At 40.6% G+C, this 22,133-nt stretch overlaps 1 protein-coding gene across 1 annotated transcript in view; it reads right to left on the reverse strand.

Annotated features, from left to right (window-relative positions):
* Nucleotides 1–22,133, reverse strand: part of CCDC93 (CCC complex scaffolding subunit CCDC93) — a 98,327-nt gene that overhangs the window by 72,188 nt on the left and 4,006 nt on the right. The window contains exons 2-6 of the mRNA XM_006169544.3: nt 19,970–20,083; nt 17,829–17,923; nt 10,310–10,421; nt 5,659–5,757; nt 4,800–4,856 (exon numbers count right to left, since the gene is read on the reverse strand). Of these exons, the coding sequence (XP_006169606.1) occupies nt 4,800–4,856; nt 5,659–5,757; nt 10,310–10,421; nt 17,829–17,923; nt 19,970–20,083 (477 nt within the window). The remainder of the gene's footprint in view (nt 1–4,799; nt 4,857–5,658; nt 5,758–10,309; nt 10,422–17,828; nt 17,924–19,969; nt 20,084–22,133) is intronic.

Here is a 22,133-nt window from a genome sequence, read left to right on the forward strand (position 1 = left end):
TGCATGTAGGTTCTGGGAGCCAGATGAATGGTATCCCAGGAACCTGAAATAAGCCAGCGACATTACTGCAAAACTGGTGCAGGAATAAGTGGGAAAACAAGAGACCAGGCGGAATGAGAAACCGGAGAAGTGCCAACACCAGTTATGCTGCTATCAGCTGTAAGATCAAAACCTGGCTGACTCTTCCTAGCTCTGCAACTAAGCAGGGAAATTTTTAACATTTCTGAGCTTCAATATAAAATGTGAATGCTAATGTATAACTCCCTGAGTGTTAATGAGGGTGATGAGATGCCTGTAAAATGTCTAATTAGATGCAAAGCACACAGAAGGCACTCAATGAACACATGGCAGCTACACACCTACTTTATAAATGTTGGATCTAATGTAGGCAACTGTATGTCTGACCTTATTTTATTCCTTAAGTTACTATTGACAAGTGAAGTTTGATATTCTAAAGTCATCAATAAGAAGCAGGCAAGAAGCATAAGACACTTGAGAGGCAAAACTAGAAAAAGTCTGGAAGGACAAAAAATGCCTGGTCAACTAGGCAAGATTTTCTTCCCTTTACTCCTTAGTAGAGAATTTTCTTATGGAGAAAGACAACAAATAAACTGCAAGCTGTTTGACTGTTTTTTTTTTTTTTCCTTTTTTATACTAACTCAGAAGAATAAGCCTGGGATATGCACTATAGCCTTGAGATTACTTGTGACCTTTGAGAAGTCTCACTTCAGGCCAGTTAAGGAAATATTTGTGGAAGTCAGACGGGAAAATATAAGTCAATGGTAATGGGGCTCAGCTAAGAAACCTAGAAGACATGGGACCAGGAGATGGCGTAAAGGTTATGTTGCTGGATTCCCATGTTGTCAATCCCAGTTTGAGTCCTGGACTCAGTAGCTTAAAACTCACGCCAGGCATGCACGTGTGCGTGCCCAAAATCCTGAAAGGAGAATGGAGGAAAAGGGGCTGCAGTGAGGCCATCCCCCCTTGGGGGTGGGTGATTTCTTGCTTTCTGTCTCTCTGTCTCTAGTGAGTATACATGCCCTATGGCAAAAATCTCTCAAAAAGAAAGAAAGAGAGAGAGAGAAAGAGAGAGAAAGGAAGGGAAGAGAAGGGAAGGGAAGGGAAGGGAAGGGATAGGGGGTGTGAGGAGAGAGGAGAGGAAGTGGAGGGAAGGGAAGGGAAGGGAAGGGAAGTGGAGAGAAGAGGAGAGAAGGGAAATCTAGAAGACAGTTTCTGGAAGTGAGAAGTATATTCCATAGATAGGGAGAAAAACAAAACTCAGGGACAGCCCCTACCTAATTATAAAAGTCCTTTATTATTCTTACTAAAAAGGTATTGCCAGTCAATTAAAAATTAAGTTCACATATAAAAAAGGAAATACACTAAACAATACAAATTAGAATCAAAGAACTCACATTTTTTTCATTATTCTCTAAAATGTATTTAATTTTTCCATGAGCAAGAGAGACAGAGAGAGACAGGGACAGCACCCTAAAGAGAGTTTTGACACTGCTATTCATGACCCAGCCAGTCCCAGATTGTGGGCACAAGTGTGCCTGGAACGGCTCCACATGCAAACCTGGGACCTTCCCATGTGGATTAGCCTCACAGAATGAAGTGTTTAACTGCTGAGCCACCATCTTCCCCCACCTCCCCTCATTTTCCTTAATTTTGATATTTTTTTTTTGACAATATTTTTTTTTTGGAGAGGTTTTTGCTACAGGGTGCGTGCGCTCGTAAGAAAGAGAGACAGAGGACCAGCAGTTAGCATAATGGCTATGTCGCTGGACTCCCACGTAGTTGACCATGGTTCGAGTCCCGGACCCAGTGGCTTAAACTCACGCCGGGCACGTGTGCGTGCGTGCCCAAGATCCCGAGAGGAGGATAGAGGAGAAGGGATTGCGGCGTGGCCATCTTCCCTGGGGGGTGATTTCCTGCTTTATGTCTCTCTCTGTCTGTCTGGTGAGCTCACACGCCCTATAGCAAGGAAAAAAAAAAAAAAGAAAAAGAGACAGAGAGGGGACCAGCAGGTGGCATGGCATGGTGGTCCCACATGGCTGACCGCGGTTCAAATACTGGACCTGGTGGCTTGCTTTCTCATTTTCCCTCTCTCTCTCTCTCTCTGTGTATCTCTCTCTGGCCGAATTAAAATAAATGAACGAATAAATAAAAATTAAAAAAATAATTATAAAAAAAAAGAAAGAGAGACAAAGGACAGAAAGTGAGAAAAAAAACTCCCAGGGGGATGGCCATGCCGCAATCCCTTCTCCTTCATTCTCCTCTCAGGATCTTGGCCACGCATGCACACATGCCCAACATGAGTTTAAGCTACCAGGTCCAGGACTTGAATTGCTGTCGACTACATGGGAGTCCAGCAACATAGCCATTATGCCAACTGCTGGTCCTATATTTTGATATTATTTTCTAATCAGCTCATAGCAGAGTGGTTATGAGACTGGGTTTGCGAACTGCCTTCATCATCACCTGTGTAACCTTGGGCAACTTATATAACCTATCTGTGCTTCAGTTTCTTATTTGTGAAAAGAAAAAGTACTACTACTTCTCAGGGTTGACGTAAAGAGTAGACGAGCTATAGGCACACTCAGAAAAATGTTGGACACTAAGTAGTTTTTATTATTTTCTTAAATTCTATGTAATCACATTACCAAGCAAAAATGCATTAAAAGAAAAAAAGAAAGAAAACTCCATTACAAATGAGAAGAAATAATGTATTTCTGGAGGCCTAAACTACTTCATGGGTACAGAGATGCCAGGCCCAGATTCACTGACAGCATGATCAATAGCTATGCTGGTCTTTTATTCTGGGTTATACAGCTAAAAACCACTATTCTTCCCATTCTTGACACAAAGCTCAGAGTGAGATTTACACATGAATATATTCAATTAAGCATTACAAAATTTTAACATGTATTCATTGTTTTTAAATAGGTAATACACAGACTTCGCATAAAATTCAAGGAGTATAGCATTTCTAGGGCAAAGCACATTTGCCTTCCTCTCTTGCCTCTGGCCTCCCAAATTTCTGCCTTAGACTTAATGCTGTTACCTGGTTTTCATATCCGTCCATCATTTAACAGGAGAAAGCAACACATATCTAACCAGCCTGTTATTATTTGTCATGAGAAATGTTGTTGGGAAGAATCTTTAATAGTATACAAAAGACTCTACATTGTAAGTGAAAAAAAATACAAAATTAGGTTTAAAGTACAATTCTAATTCAGTTTAAAATGCACATTAAAAACATGGAAGATACATAACCAGTCATTAAACATGGTTGCTTCTATGTTGTGAGATTAAGGTTGATTTTTCCACCCCAGTATCTATCAATCTTTTTAAAAAGAGCTTTAGGATGTTCTAAACTGGACAACTATTTTCTAACTAGAAGAAAAAAGTACTACTCTGATGTCTTATCATTTCTTCTTTCTTCTTTTTAGTATGACCACCAAATCAGAAAACAGTATCTAGCTTCAGAGTGTCACTGTCTTAGAGGTTTTCTACCCCTCTCATTTCCAAAACGGAATTGAGAAAAAGAACAAATTACAATTATAAAGTGACAGCGACATTTTGTTCTATGTAGACACTTTCATTAGCAAATGAAGGTTGTTCTTTCCATAGTAATCACCTCGGGAGACTATACATCGATTATTAAACTATGGTAGTTCAGAATTATTTTTCTGGAAAGATTCCTGAGCTAGTCACAAAACCACAGACAGATTCGATCTTTATAAAACCCAAGCAATCTGCATTAAAAATGCATCTGATGTTTAAGCTGGATGGCATATTAATAGGACAGACTGTACCACTATGAAAATCAACTAGAGCTTGGCTGACTCTCACAAATGAGGTTGAGACACATGTTTAGTATGATATAATTTAGAGGGAGTTAAAAACATTCAAAATAACACTATACATTATTATGAGAAGAGAGACTATGAACACAGGCAGATGCTTCATTTTCGTAAGTTCAGGCAGAGAGGCTGGAAAGTTGGAAGGTATTGCTAACAAGGTTTTCCTGGCTCTGACTCAGGATGTCCTGAACAGCTCTCTACTGTCCCTCATGCTGAGGAAGTGAGTGCATGTGTGCAGACCCCTGGAAACTAAAATGCACTGTGTATGGTAAAAAAGGCCATCTCAGAATTTCCCACAACAAAATTCTGTCTCTCCAAGGCCATCATGAGCGTGTGTGGAGGGCATCAGTAATTTCAGTTTACCACTACCAGTTCATCATCTTCTCCTTAGAGTTCCAAGTTTACACCTGCCTTTGGGAAAGATGAGGAAAGGCTTGTGTTTGGTTACTTCTTCCTTACAGCTGGAACTCATGACCCAGTCTCTGTTGGTACAGTTCTGGAAACCACATGGCTGACCACAGATCTGGATCCCTGGCCTGGTTGACCCAAAACATGCCAGGTGAGTGTGTGCATGTCCAAAATCCTGACGAGCTGGGAGTGCAGCTTGACAAGACCCTGTTAAGGGTGTTTCTCTCTCAAATATGCACATATGCTATCATAAATTATTATTAAAAAAAAAAACCACCAAAAAACCTTGAAATGATAAGAACACAGGGCAGTGGTTGTGGCAGGGTCTACCTATGAGTGCTGGCATCCTGGCACTGAGCAGTGAAGCAGGCAGGGCTCCCCTTCCATACCCATCTGAGGCCAGCTCCTACGTAATCCCAGCAAATAGGAACCTCAGGGAGCAGCACTTCTGTGAGTTAAATCAAAGTGGTATTTGAAGACTACACAATGCTTTAAAAGAAGAAAACAGACAAGGGGACATACCCAAAGGTCAACAACTGTCTTGATGGCCTTTTCTTTTCTCTTTAGAAAGTCATCATCCTGTAAGACAAAACAGAGGGATTAAGTAAATCCCATGTGATGATTAAAACTCAACTGAACTTCTCAGAAATCTGCCTTATAAATTTACTTTTCACCACTCCTTTGTCTAAGTCTCAATTTTCTAACGAATTGGAATATTCTCCATGGAAAAAAGCTAGAATCTCTGTTCATGGCTCCAAGGCAGAGCCCTACAGTCAGTAACAAAAAAAGGGGACCACAGAGTGTAGTGGTTAAAAACAAGTGTTCTCATTTCAAATCTTCATAAACTCTGAAATGTCAGCTAAATTAACAACCTCTTAAACTCAGTTTCTCCATCTGTAAAACATGGATGACACCTATCTCAGGAAGCAGTCAAAAGGACTAAAGGATAGAGGGCATACAAGGCACTGGGACTGACATGTGACAAATATTTTATAGGTATTAGCTACGATTACTATTGTTGTAACTACTATTCAATTTTTACTATAGGAATGTCAGAGACTAGTAGTTTCTCAAAGGTTTTACACAAAAATATAATCTTCATTTTATAATTTAATAAAAGCTTTATATCGAGTACCAAAATTCAGAGAAAACGTCAAAATTGTGGGGCTTTAAATTCAGTGACCACTTAAAAAGACACTGCCAATGAACCAGGAAGCCAGGTTTCAATTCTGGGGTAAGACCAAGTAGAGCAGAGATACCAAGCAGGAAGGAAAAGGAAGGAGTACAGGAGAACCGGAGACCACTCTGCTTCTTCCTAGGGAACCTCTAAGTACGCCCTCATGTTCTCGGTTGGACAAGAAAAGAAAAACACAATACTGACCTCAGGGAGACTGTAGGTTTTCTGGAACTGGGATATAGAGTAGGAGCGGATGTAGTCACCCATCTCTTCTTTTGTTTCTATAGCTCGTTTTACCAGCCACTGGGAAAGAAAGTGAGGGAATGTGAGTTGCTAGGGACAAAATGCCACTGCAGTGAAGACTAACTAACTCATGGTGAATCCAGATCAGCATAGTTGAACTGATCAGGCGATGAGACACTATCAACAACAGACACTATCAACTTTTCCTGTCTTACCTGACAGGAAAAGTACAAAACTGTGCACAGAGAAGCTCAGATCCACTGGGACCTGCGCTGAGTAGCTTGCAGGAGCTCTAAAGCCGTCCTTCATATCCTCGTGCCTGAGTTTTTCTCTCTATAAAGGTAAAAATATCAGATAGTTTCAGCTCTTAGAGCTGTTATGGGAGTAAATAAAAGCACAAATACTAGAGTGCTTTGTAAACAACTGAAGCACGAGACAGAGAGAGCTATAGCTCCCAAACACCTGGTCCCAGTGGCAGCTCTGAATATACATCTCTTACTGTGCTGCTTTCATCACAGACCAGGAAAAGAAGCAAGAACCACAGAGAACACTATCAAAACTCTTGTTTGATAGATGAAGAAAAGCCCACAATATTCAGATTTCAGAACATTTTGTACTGAGTACATGGCCTAAGGCACTGAATTAGCTGGATATCGAAAACATTATGTCTCTTAATCCTCACAACATTATAAAGTAGATGGATATGGTACTGGCTGAGTTTTATAGACCCTAAAGTGCAGACAGTACCTAATTTGCTCACTGATCTGTAGCTGGCAAACTGCAAAGCTAGGAGTCACAACTGGGAGGTTTTTCCACAATGAAATCTAGACAAATGGATTTTATTAAAAGTTTCCCAACTCAGGACCAGCAGATGGCATAATGGTTATGTCATTGGACTCCCATGTAGTCAACTGTAATTCAAGGACCAGACCCAGTGGCTTAAACTCACATTGGGCGCGTGTGTGTGCATGCCCAAAGATCCCAAGAAGAGAATGAAGGAGAAGGGATTGCGGTGTGGCCATCTCCCCTGTGAGGTGATTTCTTTCTGTCTTTCTGTATCTGTCTGTCTTTCTGGCAAGTGCACATGCTCTACACAAAAAGTTATCTCAAAAAAAAAAAAAAGTTTCCCAACACTGCTGGGCCAATATCCAGAATTTACTGCTCTTCATCTTTCTTAACCTAAAACCTCAGTTAATTAAAACACAACACATGCCAAACCTGCAGAAGATGCAGGGGCTCTGAGGGTAAGTGTAAAGTACAAAAGTAGTCTCTGTTTCCCCTCCAATTCTCTCCATTCATTCCTTCTCTTACTGAAAAACATCATGGAGGGGAATGACATTTGTCAGGATGCCATTTCCTCTCCAGAGAGAGCTACTACATCTCAAAAGCAGTTTTTAGACAATAGTTGTGTTTCACCAAGAGCACAACACACTTGGTGAGATTTAGGTACCTAGGAATGTAGACACAAGGTACATAATGCATAGCTGCACGATGCTCCCACAGAATGAGAAGAGATGTTTGTTCACACTCAACTCAAGCAAACGACAGGTTTAGGAAGTAGATGTGTAGGAAAGGAATATATGACGAATATTCCTTGTTGTTAGTCTCTTCCATTAATTTCCACCACATCACTACTCCAGAAAATGACCTTAGGCACTCACCAAGATCCTCCACAGGGATCCAAGCACAGGGAGAAAATCAAACAGCACCCAGAACTATTCATGCCCCTCACCCACACTCTCATCCTGGTACTAAAAAGCAATTAATTTGTTGCTCAACTCAATTAGCCCTGCTTTCTTTTGGATATGGAGACTCAGTTTCTGGTCTTTTTCTTTTTCCTCATTAGAGCTGCTTCCATTAATTCCCAAACTTTAAGTTACTACTTGACTGTATTCTGCATTATGTGATCACATAAAGAAGGGAAAACCTACTAGTCTTAGGGTTACCTTAGGGAATTGATAGCTGTTTTGGAGTTCCCAGCAGGAACAACTATGGATGGAACCTTTTGGACAGCCAAACCCTGAAACAGGTTCCTAAAAACCTGAGAAAAATACATATCTGGCATGAGAGAAAAATATGTGACCTAGAATTGCTGGTGGCTGAAGTAAGATACACTTTTTCTCGACTGGCAATCTGAGACTGCTACTAGAGCTTTGGCGTGTGGTGTGAGCATGGGAGGTGAGCCTCTAGACTCACACAGGACAAGGACAACGGTTCTTTTTTTTTTTTAAATGTGTCCTTGTATTTTTTAAATAATTATTTTATTTAACTTTATTTATTATTATTTTTTTTCCAGTTTTATCTGAGAGAGAGAGAGAGAGAGAGAGAGAGAGGGAGAGGGAGGGAGAGGGAGAGGAAGTGAGAAAGCAAGACACCAGGTCCGAGACTCAAACCATGTTTGGCCATGTGGGAGTCCAGTGCCTTTAACCACCATGCCACTTGCCGGCCCCGACAACGGTTCCTAACTGCTAGTCCATGATTGTTTGTTCACTGATTCCCAGAAAAACAGGGAAAAATTACAGGAAGGTGATGGGTTTTTCATAATGCTGACTATATTAAATTTGAAAAACTGTCCTTTCTTTCCCCCCCCCAAGAGACTGAGAGTTAATGGTCTTTCTTTTAGGAAATGACAAAGCAAGATAGCAGTTACATTAAAAAGCGTGCTAGTCTCGCAAACTTCAGGTGCCAATTCTAGATCAACCTCCACTTTTGTTTTAAAATTTTAGAGGCCCATGAAATTAAGATATCCAGTACCCACTAGCTTAGGTGCTACCCATTAGGTAGGAACTCTTCTTGCATCCCAACTGATAGGAACATCCACAGACACTCAAAGTGCCCAAACTAGAGATCACTTCTTATTCTCCTTCTCATATCTGGACTAGATTTTTTTCTGCCCCCAAAGTTCTAGTGCACGGTTAAGGAAGATCTCCATAGATTCAGACTTTAAGGAAAAAATAATGGCTTTATAGTATGATGGTGTTGGAAGTTTCAGTAACAATCACCACAGGGCCCAACTTGCCATTTTCACAAAAAGGATCAGGGATCATCCCCCTCTGCTAAACAGGAAGTATAACAAACATACAAATCAAATCCTAAACTACAGTCTTGGCCTCAAATTAACAAATGCCAAAAAAATTGTTAAACTTCATAGCATTCCACTTCCAGTCTAGTGCAATGAAAGATTCAACCTATTACAATAACAAAAACAACTATATAATACTTAAAAAGCACTTACTAAAATGTACCAGTTTTCACCTAAGTGCTTTATAGAATATTAACTTTCTTAATTCTCAGCCTATCAGGTACATGCTGTTATTATTTCTAGTTAACAGATGAGAAGTTAAATCATTTGCCCAAGGTCACACAGCCAGAAGTGGCAGAGCCAAGATTTGAACCCAGAAAATTTCTAGAGTTCCTGCTCTTAAGCCCTACAACTATGCAAACTTAACAGAACAAAAAGACTTTTCTAGCAGGGCTGTGTAGCTCCCTTCTTTGTGGTTGCAATGAGTGGTGGAGTGAAAAAAGCACAAGGCTTGGAGACAGAGTTCTGACTAAAATCTCTGCTTGTCTACCCACTAGTTTTCTGCCTTTAAAAAAATGGATTATCCTATCTGAGTCTCACTTTCCTCAAATATAAGGAAATTACATTTCCCACTTTCCTAATGTAAGGGATTAGAATAGATGCTTCAAGGAATTCTATTAGGATGAGATGCAAAATACTGCTCACATGGCAGGCAACACATCTGAGTCCCTTTGTTCATCCTTTTTTAAGGTGCCTGTAATGAAAACTCAAACACGAGGACTGCACATTATATGGGGAGCATGAGGCACTTAATTAGAGAGCCTTGGGGAAAAGCTGGGCAGAAAGTCTGGCACAGTGCCACAGAAAAAGGACCGAATACCTACAAACTGCTGATATTTTTATAGGTGCTGGAGACAAAACAGTGAACGAGACAGCCATGGTGCCTGCCCTCATGAAGCTTACGGTCTGATGGGAGACACAGATTAATAATCACACACAAAGATATGTGGTTCCACACTGCAGTAAAGGTGATTCCTCTGAAGGAAGGGAATGTGGCTGCATGAGTGCACACAGCAAAGGGACATGTTCTAGATCAGAGTAAGAGAAATCGCTTCAACTTTTCTTGAAAAGGTTTAGTGGAACTGAGATCTACAGAATGAATATAAACTAAGCAGGAAAGGAGAGAAGGAAAATGCATTCTAGACCAAGGGTCTGGCAAAGACAGGAGGAAGGCATGATAAGCACAGGAAAATCTGAAATGAACTCAGAGGACAGAACAGAAGGAACAAAGAAAAGCAAGGAGTAAAATCAAGCTAGATAGGCTGGAAGGAACATGAGAGCACAGGGCTACAGAGCTCTTCTTTTACCAAACGGACAAGGAAATTCACTGATGAGAATGTTCAAAGGTCAAAAGAGGTGACTATATGAGGCTAGAGTATGTGGAGCATACACAACCTTACGAGGATGACAACAGGAAACAGCATCACGTTCTGTGCACCAAATCCACACTACAACTGAACCAAGACCCAGGCCAGATGCTCCAAGAGTCAGACGTGTCACAGCGAACAAGAAACCAAACAAAGATCTCACCTGAACAACAGGAAATATATGAATAAAATCCATCCCCTGGATTTGGTGGGGCTCCAGCTGGTGTGGACATTTCATCCTCGGCAGGACTGAGACAATTTTTTCTGAGAGAGCTCTGTCAGGGAGAGGGAAGAAGATAAGGCTGAGAACAAACGAAATGACCTTAAGACATCTCCCAAGTCTGGGCACCATCCTGGAAGAATATGAATTTCTCAATGCCAGGCCAGTCCCAGAAACGACTAAGTTTCTCCTGGCTGCGTATGAAATGAAAAGCAGTACAATTTAGACTTGAAAAGCAGTACAATTTAGACTCGAGAGTGTGTACACGCATGTGCATGTTAGGCCACAAAACTGCCTTCATTCTAAGATTCTGTTCTTACTTTTCTGATGTTAAAATCTTTTAAAAGAAAATAATGATGATGTTAGAGTTAGTAGTTATTGTTTTTAACATCCTTACATGCTAAAAGAGAAAGTTATCACTGTCTTTCTTTTTTCCTTTTCTTTTTTTAGTTTGCTATAGGGCACATGTGCTCAACAGAGACAGAAAATGAGGGAAAGTGAGAAATCAATCCCCATGGATCATGGCCACAGACAATCCCTACTCCTGTTGAGATTTTGGGCATACATTACACACACATACACCCAGAGTGTTTTTCTTTTCTTTTTTTAAAGGTTTATGCTGTATGGTATTTGCACTTGATAGTGAGAGAAACAGAGAGAAAGTGAGAAATAAGCCCCGAGAGGAGATGGCCATGCTACCCCTTCTCATCCATGTACACATGCCTGGTGTGACTTTTCAAGCTGCAGGGTCTGGGATATAGAACTGTAGTTGGCCATGTGGGAGTCCAGCGTCTCAACCACCATGCCACCTGTTGGTCCCTCATATTTTTTTCCATTTCATTTTACTGACCTACTTTCCCCCAAAGTCTGGGAACCACTATATTACACATCTAAATAAATAAATGAATAAATATTATATATACTTATTTATTTATGAATACCACTCAAGCAACAAGTAATTACTAGGCCCTATGTCATGTGCCTACAGTATAACGAAAGAACACAGACTTCATTTCTAAAAGAAATTCAGAGTTCTCCCTCTGATACAAAAATAATTGAAAAATAAATAACAGCCTTTACTGTTTTTGATAATCAATCCTAGATTTGGTGAAATGCGTATCCTTACTTTTCCACAGAGAAGCGAAATTTTCTGCTTCTCATAAGGCATACTCTGATCTCTCTCCAACACTTTGCCTTAGTCCTCTCCAGGAGAATGGCTGAGATCAGATGGGGAGGAACGAGGCTCCTGAAGAGCACTCTTATATCTAGGTCAGGAGGTAAGTATAAACTCCCCACTGGGGAGGTTTCTCAGCATAGCCTGAGCCAGAGTGGGGCAGCTTTACGGCACAAATGATGGAAGACTTATGTCCAAGTCCAACTTCACGATTTTAAGCCTCCTTCTCTAATCAGCTAATATCTGATCTTTAACTGTGTGACTCCTGTTTCTTATATGTTAACTGGGTCAGATGCATGAAGAGAGAAAAGAGGTCATTTGGTGGATGTGGTAACCGAAAGCCATGGCATGTGGAGAGGAACCCTGAAAAACAGTCACTAGGCACTGGCTGATGGAGCCATGTACAGAAATGAGGGATTCTAGCTCAGCCTACATGGACAGTTTAGGTCATATTCCCACCCAAGAGCCTTAAAAAACCCCAAAACCTCAGCCAGTTATAGCAGCTTTTGTGGCCTTGTTTATAAGTCCAAGATTATACTATATTTGATAAAAGCCCTGGGAAATAAGAGACCACTTAGTCCTAGATGCTTCAAATTCAGCAAGTTTTAGGTCTACCAAAAGTATTCCTGTTCATAGAAATCTTGCCCACCTTTACTGTTCCGCAGTTCAACAATCTATCCAAGAAGATGTCCACCCTTAAGATCAGCATTCACCTCTCATGAAAACTATTATGGCTTTAACTATGTTCCCTTTAACAGCTTCCATCTCCTCAGTCTTAGCAGGAACTAAGTGACCTAGGGGCAGAGGCTAAACTGCCCACAGGGAGTGGCCCTAAAGAACACACTAACGAACCAAGGAACAGTATTTAGTATGTGGAAAGTAACTTCACAAGGTGAGACCAAGGCTAAAACTGTTAAGGACACCAATCATACTCACTGATTAGTACATCAAATGTCAAGGCCAGTGTTAAGAGAGAAAAATACTGGGAGAAGAAGACAGACACTCCCCTGTGCACATTCACAGAAGGGAGGGAAATTCCACTGCCCCGGAGGGAAGTATATGGGAGAAATGTTCTGCCTCTTCTTCCTCACTGGTCCTGTCCAACAGAAGTGGGGAGAGATGAATGGATGTTGATGCAGCTATAAAATACATAGCTCTCTGAGGTTCACCCACATGGGAAGACTCCAGGTGTTTCCCAGGACTTTCCTGACTATGCTGGGTACTCATGTGCTCACGATCCGGGGCTGGCTGAGGGGGATGGACCATGACATCAGAACACTGTTGAGGGTGCTGTCTCTCCAACTCTCTCACTTTTGGAGAAAATTAAAAAAATAAAATAAAAAAAGAGGGTGTGGAGAGTAATTTATCCAAAAGACCGAAGAAGAGGAAGGATTATCATGTAGCTCTCAGTCACTCCCATGGTCTCACCTTTCTGAGAAACCAGTCTTTGGGACCCATGTGCCTTTTCTTTCCAAGTGGGGAAGCCTGTGGTTGTCCAAGCCTGCCTGGGGCTCAAATGGAATAGTTTGGTAGGGAAGTATTAATAAACCCATTTGGCAACATATCTCAGGCTTTCTCTCTGATGTGCCTTATATTTTACTTTGAGCTCCATCAGAGTCCTGTGCCTTATTTCTGAAGTTTTCTGAAACTTATGCGGGGAACAAATGAGTGTTTAATTGGCCCTGCAGCCCAAACTCCAAGCAAGTGAGAATGAGCATCCACCCTGGTTCTGAGAGCTGAAGGGAGGGTCTTAACCATTCTCACAGGCGTGATCCAAACAGGTGGGCCTTAGCTACATTTGGTTCAACAGGAGGAGGGCTCCCTCTAGTGGCTAAAGATCTACTGGCTTGCAGGGGGTTCTTGATTATCTAGAACCACTTAACTGATGAAAATCAAAAGGCTAGGATGCCGAAATCCAATCAGTCCAACCCTCTGCCTTCAGACATGGTTCTTCTCCCTGGCCACTCCTCAGAGTCAGTCAATGCCCCAGTTCAGGGCTCTGCAGGAAAGATATCATGGGTCATCTCAAGGTTTACAACCCTCTTAAAACTGCCTCCCAGAAATGACTGCCAAGTGTGTACAAACTCAGCAGCATGCGGGAGCAGCTAAAGAGGTGGAGGGCAGGGGAAGGTTAGGAAGACTTCCAACAGAAATTGACCAGCACCCATTTGGTTTCTCTCTAGAGCCCAGAATGGATCCTCTGACTTCCTAAAAATCAGGGAATGACAACAGCAGAGTTCACCAGGCCGGTTTTCCAGCCTGCAATTTTAATATGCCCAGTTGTCATTATGGCTGATTTGTTTGAGTCCTTTTTTTTTTTTTTGGAGAGGTTTTTGCTATAGGGCACATGCATTCACCAGAAAGACAGAGAGACAGAAAGCAAGAAATCACCCCCCGGGGGGCATGGCCACATTGCAATCCCTTTTCTTCCATTTTCCTCTCAGGATCTTGGGCATGCACGCACACGCTCCCGGTGTGAGTTTAAGCCACTGGGTCCAGGACTTGAACTGTGGTCGACTACATGGGAGTCCAGCGACATAGCCATTACACCAACTGCTGTTCCCCATTTTTAATCTGTAATAAATGTTTACAACTTTTTTTTTTCCAAAAAAGTCAACAAACTGCAAGCATCTGTTAATTAAGATTTTAAATAATAGTTAAAAAAAAAAAAAGAAGCTGCTAGCTGATCTGGCTACAAGTAAAGGCATGTACTTTCCTACTGTCAAAAAAAAAAAAACCAATAAAGACAGAATCTCAAGGGCAATAAAAACCCCCAAAACTTTATAAACATGAAGCAAATTGCAATGTTCATGATTCTCAGTGACTTAAAGACCACCTCCCCTTGGGAACAGCAGTTGGCATAATGGCTATGTCGCTGGACTCCCATGTAGTTGACCACAGTTCGAGTCCTGTTTGACCGCAGTTCGAGTCCTGGACCAGGTGGCTTAAACTCACGCTGGGTACATGTGCGTGCATGCCAAAGATTCTGAGAGGAGAATGGAGAAGAAGGGATTACAGCGCGGCCATCCCCACTGGGGGGTGATTTTTCGCTTTCTGCCATCTCTCTGTCTCTCTCTGGCTTTCTGGCAAGTGCATGCACCCTATAGCAAAAACCTCTCCAAAAAAAAAAAAAAGACTTCTTCCCCTGGATTCAAGTATCTTGAAACAATTCTACATTTCTCTCTCAATCTCATATCCCAAATTTCCTGTCCAATCTGTCAGGACATCTTGTCCACTCTACCTGCAAAATAGATCCAGAATCCCACACTGCAACCTGCCACCCAAGCTTGACCATTTCCATTTATTACTATAATAGGCCGAAGAGTGTCCCTGCTTCCAACTTTGTCCCCTTAACTCAGTAATGAGAGGATCCTATTAAACCACAGAATAGAGGACGTTCCTCCTCTGCACAAAACCCTCCAATAATTTCCCATCTCACTGGAGTAAACTCAAAGTCCTTATTCTGACTGATGAGGCCTTATATGATTGACCCCTGTGATCTCCAGACAAGCTTCTGCCTTGGGGGCCTTTATATTGGTGGTTCCCTTTGCCTCTTCCCTCAAGTCCTAGCTCCCACATCAACTTCTCCATGTAGCCTACACAGACTGTCCTGCTTAAAACTGTGACTGCCTCTTACCCAGGTCTCTCTCCATTCTCTTCCCCAGTTTTAATTTTTTTATACAGCACATATTGCTTTTATATCTAATTTACCTATTTAATTATTTTTTATGGTCTGTCTCTCCCACTAGTCTCCATGAAGGCTGAACATTTCTTAATAATGTATCCAAAGTACCCAATAATGTTTGTCTCATGGAAGGGACGCAATAAATATTTAAGTGTAACGATAAGTGAAGAGACTCAGTTGACTGTGATATCTTGAATATCCTCCTTTAAACATTATGGTCCAGAATATTACATTTCCTTTTTCTCTGATGCCATCACAATTCATAGTTCTTATATTGGAAACACTGTTTTTTGTTTGTTTTTTTTAAAGAAGTTTTTGCCTTAGGGCATATGAACTCACCAGAGGGAGAGAGACAGAGACAGTGAGAGGGAAAGTGAGAAATCATCTTCCAGGGGGGATGCCCACGATGCAATTCTTTCTCCCCCATTCTTCTCCCAGGATCTTGGGCATGCACACACACATGCCTGACATGTTTCAAGCCACTGGGTTTGGGACTCTAACTGCAGTTAGCAACATAACCACTATAGCATCTGCTGGCACCTACTGTAAACACTGTTTAGAGATTTACTTCTAGACTCTACCTGTAGATTCTAGCATGGGCAATTTAACTGTTATTATAGAACAGATTATAAATATTATCCCCTTATCATTATAAAAGTAATGTTATGGGGACCAGCAGATGGTATAGTGGTTATGCAGCTGGACTCCCATGTAGTCAACCACAGTGTGAGTACCAGATGTGGCGGCTGAAACTCATGCCTGGAGCGTGTGTGTGCGCATGCAGACCCAAGATCCTGAGAAGAGAATGGAGGAGAAAGGATTGCAGCATGGCCATCCTCCAGAAGGTGGGGGGGTGGGTGTGATTTCTTGCTTTCTATCTCTCTGTCTATCTCTTTCTCTCTGGTGAGAGCACGTGCCCTACAGCAAAATATCTCTCTTTAAAAAAAAGTAAGAAAAAAAGATGTAAAAAAAAAAAAAAAGTAATGTTATGGTAGATGGAGGCCAAACATAGAATGAAAAATGGGATACTAACATGTATACCCTATATAATTAGAAAACAGGTCAAATTATATTGATGAATCAAGAGAAAAATGTTTAAGTAGACTAAGTGGGTAAGTTTGGTGGTGCAGCAATGATGTGGTACTCAAACAAAGTTGGATCATGTGGAAGATCATGCCTTTAGTCCCTCAGTTAACCTGTACATGTATGGGATAGGCCTATGATCCCATCAATAGCTGGCTTAGAAGGCTGGTAACAGATTTATATTTTCTTCCCTTTGGTACTATGTGGATTTTTTTTCCTAACTCCTGGATATAACATCTACCTAATAAAAACAAAAAAGAATAAAATCTACCCTTGGATTTAGCTATACACCTGGACTCTGCTGCACACCTTGCAGGAAAGGGCCTTTTACAACAGGTCTCTCAGTGAGATGCCACAGTCCTAGACAACAGCTGTTAGGAATCCAGTCCACAACTGGTGTTTGAGCACTGATGAGCACAGGATCACTGTGTTAAACAATCTCCCCTTTAATGAGGAGCCTTGAGAGACGCCATTTGCTCTTAGTACTAATTACCAAGTATGTCTACAATTCTAAAGGACCAATATTTCTTTTACTTTGGGAAACTGTGAAGGTGGTAAATTTGCCAGAAAGCTTAGGGTCAAATGTTAGCTCCTCCATCTCCCCTTGGAAAACAAAGCACTTTGTGGCCTATCATTCACACACAGTATCCTTAGCCTTAAACTCTGATTTTTGTTTGCACTTCTTTTCCTTTGCTTAACTTTTCCATATTATTGCTTCATATCTATATTTATAAGCCATCTTTAATCATTTTGGAAATGCTTTTTCTTGGGGAACCATAATGCTTCTACACAATGAATGAAGTTAAGTCACAGATTCATACAGATCTAAGCTCACAAATCCCTCTTAAGGAAATGAGGCCCAGAAAAGAAGTGAACAGCCCTAAGTCACACAGCAGACCACTGGCAGGGTGGGGAGCAAAACCAGGTATTACAAATAGTACAACAAAATGGCCGAGTGCTTCGTAAGCTATGAAAACTGGGCACAGCTGACCAGAGTGGCATGTGCCTGTAGTCCCAACTACTCAGGAGGCTGAGGCAGGAGGATTAAGAGTTCAATGCCAGCCTGGGCAACATAGTAAGATACTGTCTCTAAAAAAAGAAAGCAAGTCTAGACAGGGTAAATTCAGGTGAAATCTCTAGCAAGGAGTCCATGCTGCCTTCTCTGACAGGAAATGTGAGGTTCTGCTTTATACAGAGACAACAGGGAAGGAAAGATTCTCCTTTCCTCTTGCTAATCAATTTCCAGCCAAATGAACTGCTTTTGGAAAGAGATAAACTAAGTGGCCACTAGAAAATGTATTAAAAATAGCTTGAACAATGAATGACTATTATATGCTAACTCTGTGACCTTAGTTTTTTTCAGTTTCAGTTTCATCAGTAAAATGGAGATAATACCTGTTGTAATGATAACTAAAGTAAGATATGCAAAGCCTGCACAACTTCCAGCACAGTAGACACTTGAAAGTTAGTTTGTTTCTCTCTCCCTTTAGGCCCCTCCATGGCAAACCCTAATGACTTACATTTTTTGACCTATTGTAGAGTTTTCCTGAAAGAGCAAATCAACATCTACATCAAAGTTGCAAGTGGTGATGCACCAAGTCATTCCTCCTACTACCTGTAAGACACAAAGAAAAAACTTGTGTTCTCAGTCTAGTTTGGTGAGAAGAAAAAAGTGGTAAATAGATATATTATAAATAGCTCCAACAGACTCAGTAAACATACTTAGTAGAGACAGAGTATTTGTCCTCCTTATCTCATCAATCACAGTCTACCTAAAATATTGCTGATAAAAACTGTCCAGTGATGGAAATTTGGCATCTGCACTGGCCCACACAGCAGCTACTTGTCTTATGTAGCTTACTGAGCACTTGAAATGTGGCTAGTGTGACTGAGAAACTGACTGACATCATTAAATGGATGTGCAATACATAAATCCTCTTTTTAAAAAGAGACAATTATTCTCCACTGAGAGAAGTCTTAACCCAGTTTCAGCCAAGTGACAGATTCCAGAGGAATTACGTGTTTTATAGACCAGACATGTGGGCAGCAAGCTGACATCTGGTAGCTTATTATTTAATTTCTGCACATCTTGTTTTTCTCATCTCCCTAATGGAGATGAAAATCCCTGCTCTACTTTTATCATGGGGCTCCTGTGAGATGCAAATGAGACTAAGGCTAAAAACCCATTTGAAATACTTTTCAGACAGTTGATATTAGAAAAACAACAGTGGTGAGGGGACCAGAAGGTGGCATAGTGGTTGAGATTCTGTATTCCCATATAGCCAAGATTGGTTCAAGTCCTGGACCTGGTGGCTTGAAAATCACACCAAGTGTGTGTGTGTGTGCATGCCCAGAATCCAAGTGGAGGAGAAGGGACTATTGTGTGACCATTCCCTGTGAGAGGTGATTTCTCACTTTCCCTCTCACTGACTCTCTCTCTCTCTCTCTGGTGAGCACAATTGCTCCATGACAATAAATAAATAATCAATTAAAAAAACTTTTTTGGAGAAGTTTTTGCTATAGGATGAGAGACAGAAAACAAGAAATCACTCCCCAGGGGCGATGGTCATGTCGATTTTCCTCTTGGGATCTGGGGCACGCACGCACACGCGCCTGGCGTGAGTTTAAACAACCGGGTCCAGGACTCGAACCGCGGTCAACTACATGGGAGTTCAGTGACATAGCCATTACACCAACTCCTGGTCCCAAATTAAAAAAATATTTTTTAAAAGAAAAGTAACAGTGAACCTTATCCCTGGATGTGTTTTAGTATCATGTGAGGGGCTCAATAAAATATAGATCCCAGAGTCCCAGTCCAGCCTTAACAAACCAGAATTTAAATGGATGAGGTCAGGACATTCATACCATCAAACCACCCATGGTGCTCCTGTTAAGTGCAGACAGGACTGTGGACCACTCAGCACTGACCTGCCAGTGTGGTTTGGATGCTTCTTCTCTGTGCACAATCCACTTTGGCACTTACTGCATGTCACTTATTCTGGGCATGTTGGTTTACTTGTCTCTCTTTTCTGTCCTACAGAAGTCAAGCTCTTTAAGAGTAGTGCCTTTATTTTATTTCTGTGCCCTTAATACCCATTACTATGCCTTACACATAATACTGGGTTGTTAGGAAAGTCATGATGCATTTTTGCATAGAAAAAAATAGAAAAATATGTCATGACTTTCTCAACAACCCACTATTTGTTCAATGTTCTGCTGAAATAAGACTCCATTCCATTGTAATTTCTCCCACCTCCAAAATAAAACTACTTAATATCCATAAGCTATTCAGTGATTGTCTTTAAGCACAAAAACTAGGAAGAGATATATCATTACTAACTCAGATTATTTTTAGTTTACATAAAGTTTACAATCTCTACCCAAATTGTAAGTTTCTTAAAAGAAGGAACTGTTTCTTTTGCATCTTTGTATTTCCTTAAGCTTTGTGCTCAGAAAAGGAACTTGAGGCATTTCTACTGATACCAGTACTTTCCATGAACAGAAAATTTGAATACTTTTATAATGTAATCTTAATTAGGAAGAAATGGACAAAGACATGGAGAAAGTAAACACATCATCTCTTCTTCCTTTCTCTGCCATAGTTAACCATGGCGCCCTGACAAAAAGAAACAGTCCAGTTGTTAGAAAGGTTTGTTCTTACCTTGTCAAAAGGTGACAAGCCTTTAATTCTTGCCCTGAAATACCCAGCTGCAACCAAGAGTTCCAGAATTTCAGTCAACTTGACATTTTGTTCTTCATCTTCCCTTGTTTCCACCTAAAATAAGAAGTAAGATTTTGGCAAAGGAACACCACATGTATTCGCTGAGGTAAGAGATTGTACCAGATATATCATTGTACTGGATTGGATATATCATTGTACTGGATCCTCTGCAAAAACTGAGCAAGGGTTACACAGAAGTATGTGAACAGGGTTGCCAGAGTGGCAAGCAGCAGATCTCCAGTCCTCCACGAGCTGTTAGCCATCACAGTTGGAAGAAAAGACTCAAACACAGGAACATAGACTATTCTCCACGTGCTGTGGAATCCAGGAAAGATTAGAGCACAATCCCTCCTTTTACTCTAGCAGAGGTGTACTTGACAAGATTCCCAACTAGATTTTAAACTCTTCACAAAAAGGAGCAAGGTTTTTTTGGTTTTGTTTTGTATTTTTCTTTGATATTATTTACATTTAATCATTATACATCTTTACAATGACTGTGTCAATTAAACATATTGTGCTTTTTCCCTGTTCCCCTCCCTTGATCCCCCTATTATCCACCCTGATACCCGCCACCTTACTATCTCTAGTATCTGCTATTACACCTTTCAACCTTTCAGTTTCTGCTATAGAGACATTGGGTACATATTGAGCAGGGACATACAAAATCTGTCTTTCATAGATTAATTTGCTTTGCTTAGCATTAAGTCTTCCATATTTGTTCATTTTGTTACAGATGTCACCAGGGTCTCATTGTCTTTTATGACTGAGTAGTACTCTATAGAGTATATATGCCACATTTTCGTGGTCCACTAGTCTATTTCTGGACATCTGGGTTGATTCCTAACCATTGTAAATAATGCTGTGATAAACTTATTCAGGTCCCAGAGGTTTTCTTACTAACAAGAAAGGTAAGAACAAAGAAGGGAATTCAAATACGTATCTCTCCCTGCATATCCCTTTTCATCTCTAAAACAAATAACAAAGGATTTCAACCAGGATATAATAAAGAATGATTCTTGCCATATAATAGGGCTGACATAAAAAAATTGTGAATTTACCTAATATATGTAAACTGGAATTTGTTTTAAAGTTTTAAATTTATATCCTTTTACCCCAGGTGTTCACCTACCACTTAAATATAAGACTTCTTGTACTTTCTCATCCACTTACTTTCATATATTGCCTTTCCTTTCTTCCCTTAATGAAGGAACTCAAAAAGCACCTCTTTCCATGCAAAACACCAACAAGATACCAAAACCTTAACAACAAAACATGCACTAAAAAAACTCTTACTCATCTCCAACTGCTACCTCACCTAACATGCCTGTTAAATTTTCCTTTAATATGCATCTCACATTTACTCTTCCTTCCCTTTTATTCATTCCAGGACTATTCCAATTGCCTCTCAATCTTTTTCCCCTGTTAATCTGTTATTTTACTCCTTCCTAAATCACAGCTCTCACATCATCCCTCATTGGCCACAGTTCTCATCAGCAATCCATTATCACTGTAAAATAAAACTCCAAATTTCTTAGTTTGGCATTCAGGCTTTGGCCACAATCTTTTTAGTTTTATCTGAAAAGGGGGATGTTTATATTCCTTTAAGCAATACAGACATGACTAAGAATTCTTAAATTCCCTTCTTTGTTGGCCCAACCAGATAAGCACTGTTCATTCCCATTTCTCTACTGTTCACACTACCCACCTTCTTTTGATATTCTCTAACCATCAAGGAATCTTCAAATTCTAGCCTCTATCCTACACCACCCCTTACAAATCCAGCCTGAAAGGGTCATTCTTCTGTATTTATATTTTATTTACAGTTTATGTCATTCATCTTCTCCTGAATGACAATGTGTGGTATTACGTATGTGCCCGTCTTTCCAACTAGACTATTCATGGGTTCAGGAGAGAACCTATATATTATACAACTGTTTATTCCTCTATACCAAAAGAGCAGTTGGCTTAAAGGACATATTTCTTAACAATAGGATGATGAACTCCATCATTACACACTGCATGACCTAAACCTGTCATGTTCTTTTTTTTTTTTTTTTTTTGAGGGTTTTTTTTTTTTTTTTTTCTTTGGGCCGGGTTCTCCCCC

This window comes from Tupaia chinensis, unplaced genomic scaffold (assembly GCF_000334495.1).
Source record: "Tupaia chinensis unplaced genomic scaffold, TupChi_1.0 Scaffold147282_1, whole genome shotgun sequence".
In the NCBI taxonomy this organism is placed as follows: domain Eukaryota; kingdom Metazoa; phylum Chordata; class Mammalia; order Scandentia; family Tupaiidae; genus Tupaia; species Tupaia belangeri.